General features: G+C 40.8%; 1 protein-coding gene across 1 annotated transcript in view; it reads right to left on the bottom strand.

Moving 5' to 3' along the window:
- Positions 1-18,760, bottom strand: part of CACNA1C (calcium voltage-gated channel subunit alpha1 C) — a 657,609-nt gene that overhangs the window by 159,116 nt on the left and 479,733 nt on the right. Inside the window, exon 6 of the mRNA XM_049783035.1 lies at positions 4,879-5,037. Coding sequence (XP_049638992.1) covers positions 4,879-5,037 — 159 coding nt within the window. The remainder of the gene's footprint in view (positions 1-4,878; positions 5,038-18,760) is intronic.

Here is an 18,760-nt window from a genome sequence, read left to right as displayed (position 1 = left end):
ATATTTCAAGAGCAATATGTTCAGAAAGTATAATAAAAGGTTTGGAAGGAAATGAAGAATGAAGCAAAATAGAAAAAGAAAAACTTGCATTTCTTTTTCTCCTAATATGTTTTATGCATACAGTAAAGATGCTGTTTATCATTGTGTGCTAACTTTCTTCCAGACTTTTTTTCATTTTTTATATAATATCTTTATTTAAGCACCATGATTGCAAATATGTTCATAGTTGGGTTTCAGTAATAAACAGTACAGTCCTTTCACCAGTACAGCCTTCCCGAGCCTATGGGAAGGAGGGATATAAGTGGCAGTGGTAACTTTTGCAGGCAGTTTTCCCTGCTTTCTCAATTCCTGAAACAGGCAGAAAGAAGGCAAAGGTAGTCCAAGTGAGTTCCCAGTGTCAAAGTGAGTTTCCTAGGAAAGGAAAAGTATTTGAAATTCTTGCAAATATGTGTTGAAAAGCAAATAAAATCCAGAGGAAGTCATCTCATTAATACAAGAAAAATGAACATGATTCAAAAAGATTATCGAAAGGCTTGGTGCCACTCTGCTATTTTAGATCTGTCTTGAATAATAACATAAAAAGATTTGAGAACAATTAAAAAAGCAACGGTGATCTTATGAAAATAGGCATCTATAAAAAGCACTGAAGGGAACACTTGAAAAATGTGAAGCGGCACGAGCAAACAGGTCCTGATGGCATGCACTCAAAGGTGAAGGGGAAAAAAATTCCCTCGGAGGTGGAAATGTGTTGGTTTTCTTCTGCAGAGCCATAATGTGCCAAGAGAGGAAAGTGGGAGCATGAGGTAGGAGAAACAAAGCAACCCGGGCATTACATTTTAAAACAGAAACAAAGAGGGTTATTCTAGACATCCAAATTAAATTTGAGGTAAAGAATGGAATCAAAGATTAAAGTCCAGTTAATAGCAACAAGAACATGAAACCCTGGGAGACTGCCAGGAAGAGGACTCAAGAAGAACTCACTAAAGGCAAAATCAATTACTTTGGAAGGACCTGCCTTTAAGGAGTTAATAGGAGAACGATTGCATTTTTAGGATTTAGCCAACTAATTCCTTGCCAGTCTCAGGGGCAATTCCTGTGCTTAGGAGAACTATTCAGTGACCTGGCTTAGAGAATCATCAAACAGATGGGACAACCAGAAACAAAGGGCGTGGGCATATGGCGAGGAATAGAGAAAATGTCTTGCAAAGGCCCCTGGGATTGGGGGTGGGGGATGGCTTCTTTTGAGACCATAACTTCTGGGTACTGCAAGGGCAGTCTAGAAGCAGCACAATAATTCACCTGGACAGTTCTCTGGCTTTCTTGTCTGAATATTTTACGAAAAAAGTTCAAAGTCTAATGTATTCTAAAATTTATAAGTACATAAAATTCATAGACTGAGAAGTAATTTTAAAGTATAAAGAATGTTGAGAGGCCTGAGAGACAGTATAGAGGGGAGCATATTTGCCTTGCAAATGGTTGACCAGGATTTGATCCCCAACACACTATGTGGTTCCCCAAATCTGACAGGAGTGATCCCTGAGCACAGAACCAGGAGTAAACCCTCAGTAGCACTGGGAAAAAGCACAAACAAAAAATGAAATTGATATAAATTCAATTCAAAAGTGGTGAATTTGTACAAGAATTTGCATAATCTACATTTGTGGGAAAATAAGGAAATCGAACTTTAAATTATTTCCCTGGTTTTTAGGCCACATCGGGCAGTACTCAGAGCTTCCTCTTGACTTTGCACTCATGGATCACTCTTAGTAGACTGGGAGACAGTATGGAGTGCCAGAGATTGAATCTGGGTCAGCTACCTGCAAAATAAACACTATAGCTGCGATACTTCTAGCCTGCCTTCAAAGTCTAAATTGTGTGTTTTGGTGTTTGTTTTAAATCTCCCATTCCAAAGATAATGCAAAACTCTGGCACACATGAGACTCGTTTCAAAGCCTCATGTTGGATCTTCTTTTTTGTGGCTGCAGGGCATTTTGCTCATATTCCTGTGTATTTTTTGCTCCTTGTTATTCTCACCAAGTAGTTGAAAGAGCCTCCCATGACGGTGGTATTGATTGTGCTTTCCCAGGCTCCATGACGCAGTCAGTACTTGGATGGACATCATTTGGCAGATTTGAGAAGTGCAAACAAATGACTCCTAATAGCAGAATTTTGAGAGGAAAGGCCTCTGCAGTCCTTTGCATTTGAGTTCAGTTCTTCTCAACAGGGAGTTTGCCCAACCCTGGCAGGAAGGTCTCCTTCCTGGTGGAAGCTGGCATCACTTCTCAATGGCATGTTCTCTCAGTCTCTGTCCTTCAGCATACTGGCTCTGCCATCTGGTGGCTTGTCATTTCCATGGTGGCAGTCAACTTCTTTTTCAGATTTGAAGGGTAAAAGTGAAATCCATTACATAAGTAATCCAACACCTCTTCTGATAGAAAGGATGTACTGCCTCAGATTATTTTACTGTTTTCCTCAATTGGCGGCTTTAATTGGCCCATCACTAAAAGTTTCAGCAGATCCTAAGTGACCTTTTCATCCAACTGTGTGTGTGACTGTTGCAGAGGACAGTCCCCATCTTGAGCCTTTCAAGGTCATCTGCAGCTAGAAAAGCCTCACCACACAGTCCAGGGTGCTCTTCCAACCAAGGCTCAGGGTGGCTAGCTAATCTCATAGGTTCTGCCACCAAAAGATACACTTTTGCTATTTTCCTTATAGTATTAGAGAAACCATATGAGGTTCAAAGAATTCAGTGGTACATACACATTTTGCTGCAGAACAAAGTTACCTCGCTGATTCTATGGCAGAGTTTCACTACTTCCCGTTCTCCTGCTTAAGTCACAGTGATGACATGAATCATTCTGTTATTCAATGACCAACTGAGTTATTTAATTCATCCTATTTTCAATGGCCATCCCATTATTTAATGGCCAACTGAGTTCTCAGAAACTCAACATTCACATCCCAGTACCTACTTGAGGCTGCTTCTGACTTCAACCCCAAAAAGGACCTTTTAAATATGCTGCAGTCTGCATTTCAGCATGTTTTAGAGTGTGTTTTAACGAAGGCACTTGGGTCACATAAAGGCATTGCTTCAGGGTTAGCTACAGATCAAACTGGACATGGCGGGTGGATCGCACATTCTGGTAGTACAGCCTGCAGGATGTCACATCTTCCAACTCTGATCCTCATTCACTTTTCGTTGAGTTGTGATGCTCATTAGTGATTGCACTGCCAACAAACAAACTTTTTTGTGGTGCCTCAGGGAACTGTTCACACCTGAACTACCAGGACCATGCTCAGTGAATATGGCCTCTTCAGGGATTTGACTCATGGCCTTATGCTTAGAGGCAGATGTTTTAAGCCTCAGGCCTTAGGCCATTTTTGGTATTTCTTTACAAAAGGCTAGAAATGTCCAAATTTTAGCTATTGCCAGGCTAATTTAAAATATTTTTTAAAATGTCATTAATTTATTTAATTATGACCCCAATAATGTCAATTCCCTTGAAAGTGAAACAAAGATCTCCTTGTAAATAGACTTGCCATCGAAAAAGTTACAATTATCTGGTATTTATGGTGTTTTCTTTTTTTTAAAAAAACTGTAGATATTGAATATTGACCCAAAGATCTTGCAAATACCTAGTTAACCCACCAGGAGAAGCAGCATGTTCAGATTAGTTTATCTATTTTGGTTTCTTCCATGTATGATACATTTTATTTTCCTTATTATATAGGTGCTATTCCTTTTCAAGCACCCCACTTCCTAAAGCAAGATGAGTTGGTTTTAATTTCATGTCAGGACTGGATGGGACTGAGAAACAGCAGAGAGAAAGAGAGAGAGAGAGAGAGAGAGAGAGAGAGAGAGAGAGAGAGAGAGAGAGAGAGAGAGAGAGAGAGAGAGAGAGAGAGAGATGAGCTTTTCTTTAATGTTTCACTCAGATACTCCTGGTTCGTCATCAAGATGCCAAGTGCTAAGATGAAGGATCGTATTGCTTTAAAAAACACAGAAGTTTAACCCCACCAACCTCTCAGAGGGGTATTTCTTCAACTAGTTTTTTGGTGTTAATTTACTTTATGTTTAAAAGCCTTGTCAATGTCTTTTTAAATGTTTTTTAAAGGTCAAGTCAAGAGTTTAGTAACTTAAGACAGTGCTTTGCTGCATATCCTGCCAGCCAAAAACTCCATGTCTTCTAGGGCAGTGCTTAATGAGCTAGCATTACTTGTTAAGTATATTGATTTATGGAAGGATCATAGAGGGAGAAGCCTCCAAAAGGAAAGAGTTGTGGAGTCACGAGGCTGAGTTAAATCTTCTCCCAGGGAAAAAAGTCTCCTTACACCAAGGAAGGGATTTCATGCCAGCTCAGTTCTCCATCCACCCTGTGCCTCCGAATGAAATGCTAAAAAGAAGACATGATAAAAGCAGAAAACCAGGATAAGACTGCTGTAGGGGAAGGGTCCGAGCTTGGATGGGGCAAGTCTATTGGTGGCAGTCAAAGGTGCTCTCCCAAAAGAAGTTTGATTACCCCAAAGTAGCACAGAGCAATTCGATACAGTCTCCAGGTTAGTCCTGACTCTTGAATTAAAATATTCAAGGATGGCTAATGGAAGCTTCTCGAATAGTTGGCTCAGTCACTAACCAATTGTTTAGAGGTGCTTAACGAAGCTTGCATTTAAGCTTTTACATAGAGATCTATATGAGAGAAAAATAAATCGTACCTAAGAGAAAGAATATCAATCTTTGCCTGGTACATAAGTGTGGAGCTCAAATTGAGAGATGCCCCAGCATCATTGGCTACATGGTGGCAGCAGTTCCAGAAGGGTAGAAAGTGAGGAGGAACCAGTGAACCTTCTGAGATCTCGTCACTCAGCATCCTTTCTTACCTGTTATGCCTTCTTGGTTGTAGCAGGTCTTATGCATCTTCCCCATGAAGAGCTCCAGACCGATGATGGCATAAATGATGATGACAAACAGCACGAGCAGCGCGATATGCAGCAGGGGCACCATGGCCTTGATAATGGAATTCAGAACTACCTGGAGACCTACAATGACAAAACCACAAAGAGCAACATGATGGAATCAGTTATCAGAAACTGGACTGAGTCTTTCTTGGGAGGCCATTGCAGATACAATCTCAGACCATTTCAGTGACTTGGATTGATGATATGTGATGAGTCCTGGGTTTCTGATGTTGCCACTGAGGCTCAAGGTCATAGAGCAGCAGGTGAATGACAGTATGGGGATAGAAACCCCAGTCTTGTCTGACTCTAAATCTCTCCCGGAGGGACATCAAAATAAAAGGACTGGCAAATGATGCATTTGAAAAGAGTAGACACATTATTTCATCCAGCACAATCCAATTTGTTCATATTCCATCTTAGCTATAGCCTAACATACTCTCTAAGATTATTGTCTTGGTACAGAGAGAATTCATTTTGACTGGAGACAGCCAAGGTTCTTTTATTCAAGGTATGATGAGTAGGGTCATGGCTGCCTCATCTGCTATGAAAGATAGATTAGCCTGGACATCAGCAGCTGGAAGGACATAACTCTCTTGTAGAAAACAATGAATACCCCAAGATACATTTGGTACAATCACATGAGACAGTGGAAAGCATTATGAAGACTTCTTTATATCATGTGAGGAATGTCTCTATTTCAAGGTCACATCTCCATGGGATCCAAATCTGAAGAGTATTATAGCTTTCTGTTAAAAAGTAACCCAAATAAGGGAGGTTGTGTATAATAGGAAAGGAATTTCAGTTTGAGAAAATGAAAAAAATCTAGAGATGGATTTTTTTTGAGAGGATTATTACACAATGGGAGTGCCATCACAGCCAAGGAATGGGATTTAAGTTCAACCGTGATTTAATGGGAAATTTTGATGTGTACATATTACTAAAAAATTGAGTACCCAGATACTTTCAAGGAAAAACATCAGAGTAGGCAAAATTTTTATTTAGCCATGGGTGTTGTCGTTATACCCCAATGGCCAGTACTGCTGTTTAAAGGGGACCAGCCCCAACACACTAAGACTCCTGCTCATTGGGATGTGACAAGTTCTCGTTTGCAAATAGAAGGGAGGTAAGTCACTAGTAAGTCACCCTCAAGTGACACCCCAATCTCAAGGAAGATCTCTATTGACAGCTAATTTACAGTCCCTACATCTTAAAACAGGGGGAATGAGGTTCTTTCCGAATATCTTATGTATCTGACACACATAATCTAAGAACTCCCAGCCTTGGAGGGTATCCAGAAGGAGCCCTGACCATTTCTACTTGGCCACCCAGTCTCAGATATCCTTCCACTTTTCTTTGTGTCAGGAACTTCACCTCTATTCACCTGCCATTCTCTGCCCTTGATAAAGAAAAAGAGCCTCAGTGACCCTCTCTCAGACTCGAAGGCTGTCACGGTTACCCAATGACCCGGCAGAGTGGTTTTCACAAGGCTAATTAGAAGAATTTCATTTAGCTATTAAGTCAAGCTGGGGAGAGGACAAAAAATAAATAAATAAAAGAAGAGAAGAGAAAAGCTGGAATGATTTTACCTGTGAATTAATGAGAGTGCTTTGCAGCCTCCCATTAGAACAAGATGTTTTCGGATCCAAATGATTCCATTAATTAGCAAGTTGTACACACATTAGTGTTAAAGTATTCGAAGTCATGGAGAAAGTTCAAAACTGAATGGCAAAGCAACTTTCAGAGGTGTCTGCTGAGGAGAGAACACTGGGAAAGAGCTCCTCAGAAATGTTGGAGGCTCTTATCCCCTTCTCCTCCATCCACACACCAAAGGGGCCTTATTATTAAGCTCCATAATCATGTTCTCAGGCAAACAGAAAACAATGCAGATGGTCTTCTATAAGAATAGAGACCAGGGGCTAGAGCGGTAGCATAGCGGTTGAGCGTTTGCCTTGAACGCAGCTAACCCAGGATAGATGTGAATTTGATCCCTGGTATCCCATATGGTCTCCCCCCTCACCCCCGAGCCAGGAGCAATTTCTGAGCACAGAACCAGGAATAACCCCTGAGTGCCACTGGGTGTGATCTAAAAGAACCAAAATAATAATAATAATAATAATAATAATAATAATAATAATATTTATAAAAGAATAGAAACCAGAATCCATCACTTCTTTAGATTCTGGAGAGGTCAGTCTTATTTTAGACTCACTTCAGGGCCACCATGCACGCTATTCCCTTATCCTTCCTCATTTAGTACTTACAAAAGATCCTTCCCCAGGTCCCCAATAAGAGAAGTTTCCTCTCTTATGTGTTTCCTTGGAACCATTTTCTTTTCCTTGGAACATTCCTGTCAATTTTTTATTTCCCTTGGTAGATATGGTCTTTATTAGGGATACAGAAAACAACAGTTAGCATATGTCACCCAGGGTAGTGTCATTTTAGTCTTTTTGTATGTGGCTTTTCTTTTCTTTCTTTTTTTTTTTATTTTATTTTATTTTATTTTTTTTAATGCATAATTTTTTTATTTAAACACCTTGATTACATACATGATTGTGTTTGGGTTTCAGTCATAAAAGGAACACCACCCATCACCAGTGCAACATTCCCATCACCCAAGTCCCAAATCTCCCTCCTCCCCACCCAACCCCCGCCTGTACCCTAAACAGGCTCTACATTTCCCTCATACATTCTCAATATTAGGACAGTTCAAAATGTAGTTATTTCTCTAACTAAACTCATCACTCTTTGTGGTGAGCTTCCTGAGGTGAGCTGGAACTTCCAGCTCTTTTCTCTTTTGTGTCTGAAAATTATTATTACAAGGGTGTCTTTCATTTTTCTTAAAACCCATAGATGAGTGAGACCATTCTGCGTTTTTCTCTCTCTCTCTGACTTATTTCACTCAGCATAATAGATTCCATGTACATCCATGTATAGGAAAATTTCATGACTTCATCTCTCCTGACAGAGGCTTCATCTGTTCTTGATGCTGTGACCAGTGTCCTAGGGGCCACTGTTACAGACCAGCTAATTCTTGAAAGAGAAAGTATGTTTTCTCTTTTTTCTTTTCTTTTTTTTTTTTTGGTGGGGGGGCACACCGGTTGATGCTCAGGGGTTACTCCTAGCGATGAGCTCAGAAACTGCTCCTGGCTTGGGACGCTGGGGGATCAAACTATGGTCCATCCTAGGTCAGCCGCATGCAAGGCAAATGCCCTACCTCTGCGCCACCACGCCAGCCCCCAATTTTTCTTGGAAACAACCTGTTTCTGGCTTCTTCTTTTCTGGAGAACTCTTCCTCTTGGGAAGACTTACACTGCCAGTGGTCTCGGAAAGATCATCACAATTAAATTTCTCATCCTTGGAAAACATATTTTCTTCTAGGTTTTGAAAGTGATCAAGAGCTCTTCATTCATTCCATTTTCTTGAGGCATCTTCCAACTTTTTTCCTTCTTTTTGGCCATTTCACTTGGCTTCTCACACTCCCTGGGGCTTTTGGGAGTGCTGCTGCTGTTTTCTGAAGAGGCAAGGGCAAGCATAGCCAAAGTGTTTTTCTTTCCCTTCTTCAAGTGTTTTTTCTCTTCCTTTTCCAATTTCCTAGCAAATTTGGCAGTCATATCCTTTGCCTCAATCATTGTCTCCTTCATGGCATCTAGAGTCTTCCATGGAATCTGTCTTATCTCATAGAATGATGGACACTCATGCTCTCAAAGTTTCTCCCAAATACACGTGTAGACACCTCAAAGAAGAAATGGATTCATCTGACAATATTTATTTGTTTTCCAGGTATCAGATGTGACTTATTTTTCCTGAAACTGCTGGACCAATGAACGTTGAGTGGAAAATAAGTCTATATTTTGGGGGTGTTACTTCTTGTCTTTAATGCTCTAGAAATATGCTGGACTCGGTGAATCACTCAGCACCAAATTTTCTGTTTAGGCAAGATGGCAAGATCTTGAGCAAGAGCTTTTATTATTATTATTATTTTTTTTTGAGGGGAGTTGCATACCCAATGACACTCAGCAGTTACTCCTGGCTATGTGCTCAGAAATTGCCCCTTGGCTTGGGGGACCATATGGGAGGCCAGGGGGATCGAACCGTGGTCCGCTCTAAGTTAGCTCAAGCAAAGCAAATGCCCTACCGCCTGAGCCACCATTCTGCCAGCTTTTTCATTTTTAATGAAATCACCATGAGATACAGAATTTAAAGGTTGTTCATAGTTACAGTCACACAAGGTCCCAATACATATCTCTTCACCAGTGTTTATTGCCCACACTAAATTCCTCAGTTTCCCCTGCCCACAGGCTGCCTCTATGAAGACATGTTTCTTCTCTCCTTTCTCCCCTCACATTATTCCTTTTAGGCATCTTGGTTTGCAATCCTGTTATTAAAGGAGTAATATATATCTATATATTACTTTATATATATATATAAAATATATACTATATATTACTATGTATATTATATAGATATATATCACTTTCTTTCAGCACATAGCTCTTTTCCAGACAATCATTTCTATTATTGTTATAGTGGTCCCTTCTCTGTTCTTACTTTCCCCCTTCATTGCTATTGGAGCAAGAACATTTTCATCAAGTTTATCTGTCCCTCAAACAGCTGAGTTTATCCAGACAAAAATTGTGGGCTCTTGGATGGCTAAGCCCTAGCTTGAGGCTGATCACAGGGCAGAGACTTGGTATTTCTTGAAGGAGTGACTCAAGAGCCAAATCAGACAGCTCTAGTGAGGTTTGCTGCATAGGCAACAAGGAAAATGAGGAGTTGAGTCTGGGTTTTGCAGGCTGCGGCTGAGGAGAAACCAGGAAGAAGTTAAAGCTGCCTATGAGTTTATGCTTGCTGTCAGAACTCCAAAACATTGCCCCGACTGTCTCTCCAGCTCACCTGGGCATCCAGGGTAGAGAATTAATTCTCTAGACTTTTCCCTCTGCCCACTTACCAAGCGCTGCCAGTTTCATTTTAACATATTGCTGAATCAGTATATATTTTATTATATAAATAATCCATGCTAACATAAAGAAATGAAAAATATTTCTTTTGAAATATTAGAAAACATGGAAGCAAAGAAGAAAATGATCTCTACCTCACTACCCAGAGAGATTCACTGGGAGACCTGTGAGCCTTTGACATATATGTTCGACCTACAGACTGAAAATTGTGTTATTCTTCTCCAGCCTCTCACCATTTTCTATGCTTAAGCTTTAGATTGCAGTTAGAAAATTCTTACTCCAGAGCCAATTGAAATGTGTTATTTTCCTTCTGAATCCTCCAATGCCTCCTTTTTCCAATGTCACTTACAAGAAAGCTCCCCTGCTTCCTTTCACAGTCTAAGCTAACATGCCAGCAATTAAAATTTTAAAAAGAACCCTCTCTGGAGTCGTCTGGCTTTGTGCCTTCCTATCTCCTCTAGGAATCTCAGCCTCAGCTTGACAGAGATCCGAGAGCCACGCCATATTTTTGCATCTCAACATTCAGTAGTGATTTGAAGTACATGGAACTCAGTCGCATCTGTAAGCGAAGAGGCAATCAAAAGATAGAACATACAAGAACAAAGGAATTGGAAATCATTTTTTCAATGCTCTTTAGAAGAAGTGGATAGAGTCAGGAAAAGAAAAGATTTATAGACTAGGAGAATGCAAGACAAGGAGAGTTAATAGAAATGGTTTATACACTTTAAACTTTTTTTTTTTTGAGAAAGAGGGACTAGATGGATTTTCTATGACCACAGAATGAAACAAGGACTGACTTCTGAGTATTCAGGAAAGACTTTGATTCGAGGGGATAAAGAGATAGTGTAGTGGGTAAGGCACTTACTTTGCACATGGTCAATCCAGGTTTGATCCCTGGCACTACATAAGTCCCCTGAGCCCTGCAAGGGTGATCCCTGATGAGTGTGGCCCAAAACAAACCAAAAAGTAGGCCTCGTGGTACTTATAGATAATAAAGACATACAACTGTTAAAGGAGCAACTTCCACAAATATTTGACTTCTGAGTATTCAGGAAAGACTTTGATTCAACATAAATAAAGACTGACCAAGATTTATGTGAAGGTGGAATGAGGTGCCTTAAGAAGGAGTAAAGATGGTTCTCTATCCTCTGGACTGTTCCAGGTTAACAAAACAAGTCCTTGGAGAAGGTGCCTTGACGTTCAGTGAAGGATTACCCTGGTATGCCAAGCTCCTGAGCTCCCATTCCCAAGACTTACCCATGGGTCAAGTACAACAGTTACCACTCTACTTGGATCAACTTAGATTATCTAGTTCTTCCTGGTATCAACCCTTAGTATTCAATAGTCTTAGAGATGAGAAAAGTGAAGCTTCAACATATTAATAGCTATAGAGTTTGTGAGCGGAAGAATGAGGTCAGTCCAGGCTTCCCTGCGGGTTTCACACTATGTTAAAGGCTCCTATTCCCCACCTCCCAAGTCTCAGCGTCTTTCAGTCTCAGACTGTCTATAGAAAAGTGGGGTGGAGGTGGCAAAGCGGGCTAGCTCCTGTTTCCAGAAGAGCCCAGATGTTTCCAAGTCCAAAAAAGGCTTCTCATTTCTGCCTGCTTTTCTCACTGCCAGACTGGGACAACTAGCCAAAGCCAGGCTGGTGTGTGAAGGCAAGCAGCCAGGATTTCTCTCTAGTCCATAAGACGGAATTTGGCTCCCACAGCCTGGGTTGCCTAATAGCTTCTTTTTATGAGTTCTGCCCACAGCTGTCCCCCAACCAGCTCCTTTAGCTCAAGTTCTAATTTGGAAAACAGCAATATTTCCCCACCCGTGTGTTCTTCTCAGATAGTCCATGCTATGGCCGATGAAGCAAATGCCCGATGCTTTGTTGAGGCTGTCTGCTCGTGTTGGTGCAAGCAAAGGAAATCCAGATAAACCCAGAGAGAAAATGCTACAAAGTACTCGAGGAGACAAGATCATTACAGGTTGGTATGTAGGAACTGAAAATCAACATATGACATCTGAGAAGTGGATGCTTACCTATAAGGTTAATAGCCCAGAATATTTTTATATGAGACCCATGCTAGAGAACTTGGAGCATATGAATGGTTCCAGATACGGATTAAGACACTATCTAGATATCCAGTCTCTGCTCATGTCAGGATTCCTCCTCAAAATAGATGAAAAAACTACTCAGTATGCATGGTTGCCATTTTTCCTAGGGATATAGGCTTTGGGAAGTAGCATGATTAAATGCAGAGATAAAATAGGGAGATGGGAATTCCCCTGATTCAATGTTACTGTGTACCTAAAATACTACTGTGAAAGATATGTAGCCAATATGGTCCAAATAAAAATTATATATTAAAAAAAATCTTAAAAAATAGGAAGATGGAGTTTAGCTGGTTTAAGAGCCTCTTCTTTTCTTTCCTCTTAAGTTTAAGGAAGACCCTTGGGACATCGGCATTTCTCCTGGGTTCAACTTGAAAACTCCAGGCTGGAAAGGGGATATGAGAGAGATAAATCATTCCACTTCTCCCTTACAAGACCAGAGTATACAACCAATAATGGAAAATAAAGCATGACATCTTCACTATTCTGTTGCGATTAGCCTGAAAAGGCCAGGTTGACGAGAGCTGTCTCTTCAGATGCATTAAATGGCCTGCCACAAAGAAATCACAGCCAAGGATAAGTCTCACACTCTTGTGTTTTATAAAAGAACAACCTTTCAGGGCAGGAGTGGTGGCAGAAGCAGTAAGGCATCTATCTTCCTTGCATGTGCTAGCCTAGGATGGACCTCAGTTCGATCCTCCAGAATCCCCTATTTGGTTTTGGGCCACACCCAGCGGCGCTCAGGGGTTACTCCTGGCAGGCTCAGGGGACCAGATGGGATGCTGGGATTCGAACCACCATTCATTGTGGATGGACTGCATGCAAGGCGGATGCCCTGCTGCTGTGCTATTGAATTGTCCCCTTGTTACATTACTCTTGTCACTTCACTTGTATAATCAGTAAAGCGTGTGATAACACTGAACGCAGAAAATGTTGTGTGTTAACAGTCCTGAAGCTCCTATAGGATTCTTCACGGCTCTTTATTTTGCAAGGTTATTTTTCCCCCAAATACATGACCACTGCAAAGGGCAAGACAGGGAGACACATACCTACACTGCACCACTGGGAAACAGAAGTGATGTATGTTAGCATCTCTCCTCCCTGCAACCATAAAAACTATCCATCAGGGTTATGGAAGAGATTGCTGCCTGCAAGCCAAGGCTGCGATATTATAGGTAGGAGCAGCTCAACACTAATTTTCCCTCTTGACAGTAAGGTCTGTATCACTCCCGCTCTTACCAAGCTGGCATCCTCTCAGGTTACTGACAACCTCCAACGGGCTAATCCATGCTTTTGCTACGGCCATTATTTTCCTAGCCTTGCTTAACCCTATGGACGACTGCTCTCCCTCCGGAAATGTCTTCCTCCCTTGTTTTCATAAACTTGTGATTTTAGTTTTCCAATTCCACAATTAGTTCATTGTTCTTCCCTTATTGCTGAACCTCTTTTAGTCTGGGGGATGATAAAAAGACAAAAAGATGCACTGCCTGTATCCAAGGAACTTTCAACTGAATGCATTAGCAGACATTGAAATAGTGGCACACTTGGGTGATATCGTTCTTAATAATAATTGTGCCCAAGAAAAACAAAGGAAGCATAAAGAAAGGAAAGACTGGGAGAAAAAAATCATTTTCCAGTAGAATAGACAGTGAGCTGTGCCGATAGTGACACCTTTTAATCCCTTTTCTGTTAGTCCTTATGTAGTTCTATCTAAACCAGGGGTCTCAAACTCACGGCCCGCGGGCCATTTGTGTCCCTCCGTACAACATTTTGTGGCCCGGCCCTAGAGGAATCTTCCTTTGTTTTGTTTTGTTTTAGTTGTTTGGGTCACCCCCCCCCCAATGTTCAAGGCTTACTACTGACTTTGCACTCAAGGATCACCCCGACTTTGCCTCCTGTGGCCCCAGGTAAATTGAGTTTGAGACCCCTGAAAACTCTCAGGAAAACTAACCAGTTCACTCCATCCTAACGATTCAATAGTAATAATAATTAGTTTTATTAAAGCGTGCAATTATATTTCTTTGCTATTTTTTGCATTCAATTCTTCTATGATAGTGATTTCTATTTGGTTGTTCTATCTCCTTGTACTACAGAAATCTAAACCTGAACTCAGTCTTCTCCATAAAATCGATATTCAAGAGCTTACAACACTTATTTCCCCAAATGTAGATGATTCTTCCATAGCATTTATTGCATCTGCTCGTCCCTCTCCTCCTGTAGCTGACCTTACTCTCTCCTGCTTGAATGGGTACATATTGATTCCCACCTCTACTTCACTACTCATTACTACGTCATGTTACTCATCCTAAAAACTTCTAGCTCAGAAACCCAAACAGAAACTCTCATAGGACAGAGATTCCAAATACCCTCCTGACCGGCACATTGTATCTACTCAAAAATTATTTGGAGGGGTCAGAGAGATAGCACAGCAGTAGGGCATTTGCCTTGCATGCAGTCAAACCGGAACAAAAGGTGGTTTGAATCCCATAAGGTCCCTCATGCCTGCCAGGAGTGATTTCTGAGTGCAGAGCCAGGAGTAACCCCTGAACTCAAAAAGAAACAAACAAAAAATATTTGCAGAAATACTAGGAGTAGAATATAAACATCATAACAGTAGGGCCTGAGAAGAAACAAGTAGTGCATTCAAGCTAGTTTAAGATGCTTGATATATTTTATAAAGGTATAGTGGCATAAGGCAAAGGAAATATGGTACATTAGAGTTAAAAAAACAGTGAGCTATTACCATCCTTAAATTACTCTGGAGAAAAATCTGATGAAGTGAATGAAGGGACTGATTCATGGTAGAAAAAAGGAGAATGAGGGGCCAGAGTGATAGCACAGCATGCATTGGCCATGCATGCTGCTGACCCAGAACAGACCCAGATTTGATCCCCAGCATCCCATATAGTCCCCTGACCTGCCAGGAGTAATTTCTGAGCATAGAGCCAGGGTAACCCTGAGCAACATCAGGTTTGGCCCCAAAACAAAAAGAAAGTAAAATAAAATAAATACAAAGAGAATGAGAGTAGTCTTGTGAAAGGGTCATCTTAAGAGGTGTTGTGATATGCCAGTCCAAGATGACTTTCAGGAAATAATCTAGGGACACAAAAATCCCAACCTCATTTTCCTTTCTCCTGATGAGCTTCCCTGTGATAGAATCCAAGTAGATGTCAAATGGCAAGCCAACTTTCCAATGTAGTTCATGTGGTCAGTTGTGCGCTTCAAAGCAAAGTGGAGAGGTTGCTGAGTAAATGGAAAAATGTGGGACAGATAGAGCCAATGGATTGGAGGAGTCGATGAAGTATCCTTGGCTTTCAATGTATTTCTATAACACAATTTAATTAAGCCAAGAGGAATTGATCTATAAGTAAAGCATCTGAGCTTTATAAAAAAATTAAATGTTTCCTCTAGAAAGTTGGGACAGTAATCAATAAATAAATCTTAAAAACATCCTCCCTGGCTTTATTGCAGTCATTCTTATACTCATAGTCATAGTCATACTCTTATACTTTTACTCATACTCATTTTCATACTCATAGCTTGTACTCATAAGCTGGAAGTCAATGAGCATATGTTCATGACAGTAGCATCACAATCAATCATCTCTCTCCCACCACCATCATCATTACTACCCCTGTTATCACCATTACCAACAACAACAAAGCACTACAAATAATCTATGGTAAATTAAAATTGAACTGGATATAAACTGGAGGCATGATGACTCTCAGATCATATTCTTTGCCTTGACTTGGCCAAAGGAAACATACTTTATTTCTATTTGTTTGAGGTCGCAGCCAGTGACATTCAAGTTTTACTCCTGGCTCTGTGCTCAGAGATTGTGACCTAAACTTTCTATTAAAATGTTAGTATCACCTGGATGGTCAGATCCATGGAATGAAGAATATAAGGTGCTGGCTAAGGGAGGGGAGGAGAGAAAGGCAGCAAGGAAGATGGAGAGCATCTGAAAGAGAGACAGAAGCATAGATAGACAGAGGAGAAGCAGCAGAGCGAGGCTTCTTGAAAAGTTTAGCATAGAATCCATGTGAGGAAATGCATGTGGAGCAGTGGTCCTCAAACTATGGCCCACGGGCCACATATTATATTTGTATCTGTTTTGTTTCTTCATTGCAAAATAAGATCTATGCAGTGTGCATAAGAATTCGTTCATAAGTTTTGTTTTTACTAGAGTCAGACCCTCCAATGGTCTGAGGGATAGTGAACTGGCCCCCTGTTTAAAAAGTTTGAGGACCCCTGAATTGTGGAGGATAGGGCCTTGGAAAAAAACAAACTGACTCCAATGAAACTTTAACTGACTGCCTGTGAAATTATTCACCGCTACTATCCTTCTTCAGTCTCGCTGGCAGAGGGGCCTCACCCCAGACACTAGAACCTTCGACATTTTACATCTTATATTAAAAGAACAAAAAATAACTTATGGTGAAGCTTGGGAGAATATAAATAAAATAAATATAAATATAAATAAATAAGAATAAATATAAAGTATCTGGGATCAAACCCCTGTAGGCTGCATGTAAGGCAAACACCGTAGCTACTGCCCTATCTCTCTGGCCTTAAGCAAAGATTTCATTTTTGTTGCTGTTTGATTTATTAAAAAATTTTTTAGTTATTTTTTGGAAACCACACTCATTTGATGCCAGGAGTTACTCCTGGCTATGCACTCAGAAATCACTCCTGGCTTGGGGGGGGGGACCATATGGGATGCCAGGGGATCAAATCACGGTCCATCCTAGGCTAGCTCTTGCAAGGCTGACACCTAACTTCTAGCACCACCTCTCCGGCCCCTGATTTATTAAAAATTTTATTGAGCCATTGTGGTTTACAGAATTATTCATAGTTGCATTTTAGTCATACAATATTCCACCATCAGTTCTACAATAGTGCCAACTTCCTCTATTAATGTCCTTTGGTTTATTCCTACTCACACACCTACCTCTTGGACAAGCACATTTTTTTTTTTACAATGTGAAGAATTTTATTTAACAAAACTAGGAAGTTGAGCTGGAATTCCACCATCTTCTGGAATTTTTTTTTAATTTTAATTATGACAACAAAGATGCAAAGAAAGAGGACAGGGTAAAGATACAGTGGAAGCACAATCACCCATAAACAGAATTCTCGGTAGTTCCATCGATGATATCCCAGCCTTGAACTTTCAGCCAAAGAACATTAAGAAAAACAAAACTGAACCCATATACAATACAATTGCTTTGTCCCTCAAATCCCCAGTTGTAGTACATACTATTTCTTAGCAGCACACAATATAATCTAAAGACATTAGGCTTATGTAACTCCTTAAACATTGAGGGCAAAGTACATTTATCTAGTTCCATGCACATGCTTACTAGTTTAAGTTAACCTCAAAAGTTTTAGTGGGTTGTTTTTCTTAAGGATTGGAGTCAAGGAAACATAGTAAAAATGGTGTTAGAGTGGCATTTGTTTGCATAGGCCCACCAAAATATAAGGGACATGGAAAGAAAAATTATGGTCTAAATACAAGGAAACCCTACCCCTGAAGTTTCCTGGCACAGGACTGACTCTAGGCTCCAGGCAAACTAGTGTGTCCAATCCAAGTCATCGTCTGTAGTGGCAATACACCTCCATTCCTCACATAGTCTCTGTTGTTGGTATCATGCTTCTGTATTAAAGATCCTGGAGTCTGCATATCCCATATTGCAGTCAGGATGGTGCAGAGCATCCTCTCGTTTCACCTCACACTTAAGGGGCACTAGAGAGAATCATGTCCTGTAGAGCAGGTCATTGTTGTTGTCAAGTCTTCTCAGTGTAAACGGAAGTCTCTTTTTAGGAGGTCGATGTCAGATCCTTGGTAGTGTCTTTTCTGGTAGAGGACTGCTTCCAGCTATTGCTATAAAAGACCTTGGATGTTTCGTAGATAGCCTGCCTGGTTCCGGCGTGAATGGAGGATGCCCATTCTTCTGAAGCATGTGCCAGGTCATTATATCAATGTTCAGGGTGTAAGGTACATTGTACTGAGATTTATTAGATATTAACTTATCTGTAGGTATATTGTTTTCCCATTTTAATGTGTCTATGCAAACAAGGATCAATGCCATGAAGCATTATCGGCCCAACTAGAGGCAATAGGAACAAGACCAGCAATTTCCATGACATAGTTCAATCATAGGCATTAAACTGAGAAACAATTCCACCAACAATCCTTACTGAACAGCTTACAAAGAAAAGACAAGATGAAAAGTGGATAGAAACATCATGGTAGAAGAATATATAGAGAGTTACAGCTGTTAAAGAAAACACACATAAAATATTCAAAAGATATATGTGTTCAATATGTATTCAATTTATGTCCTTCTAAATAGTTCTGGGATTGTTAGATCCACTGTATGTCTTTGGTCTGAGATTAGAACTGTGTGTTACTGAAGTTAAGAAGAGTAAATCTGGGGTACTGATGGTTGGGAGGAGTATATGTTCATGTTTGCAACATGTAGACTGGTATGAAATTGCCAGAGACAGCCTGAGTGTAACTGAGCAGCTATCTGCCACCCCCCAGATCAAACTCCACCCCCTAAGCTAATCTCTGGAGCCGGCCTGGGAGTGGGGAAAACCCAGGGTGCCCCATCAGGTCCTCCCAGGAACCCACCTGGAGATCCGGAGGAAAGGGGGTGGGGGGTCGGGTGACCCAGATCCGGGCCCCCCTACCCTAGGCCGGGCCAAGAGGCCCCTGGCACATACGGAGGTCTGCCAGG

This window comes from Suncus etruscus, chromosome 11 (genome assembly GCF_024139225.1).
Source record: "Suncus etruscus isolate mSunEtr1 chromosome 11, mSunEtr1.pri.cur, whole genome shotgun sequence".
Lineage (NCBI taxonomy): Eukaryota > Metazoa > Chordata > Mammalia > Eulipotyphla > Soricidae > Suncus > Suncus etruscus.
Note: the sequence above shows the minus strand (reverse complement) of the source record. Positions and strands in the feature narration are given on the sequence as shown.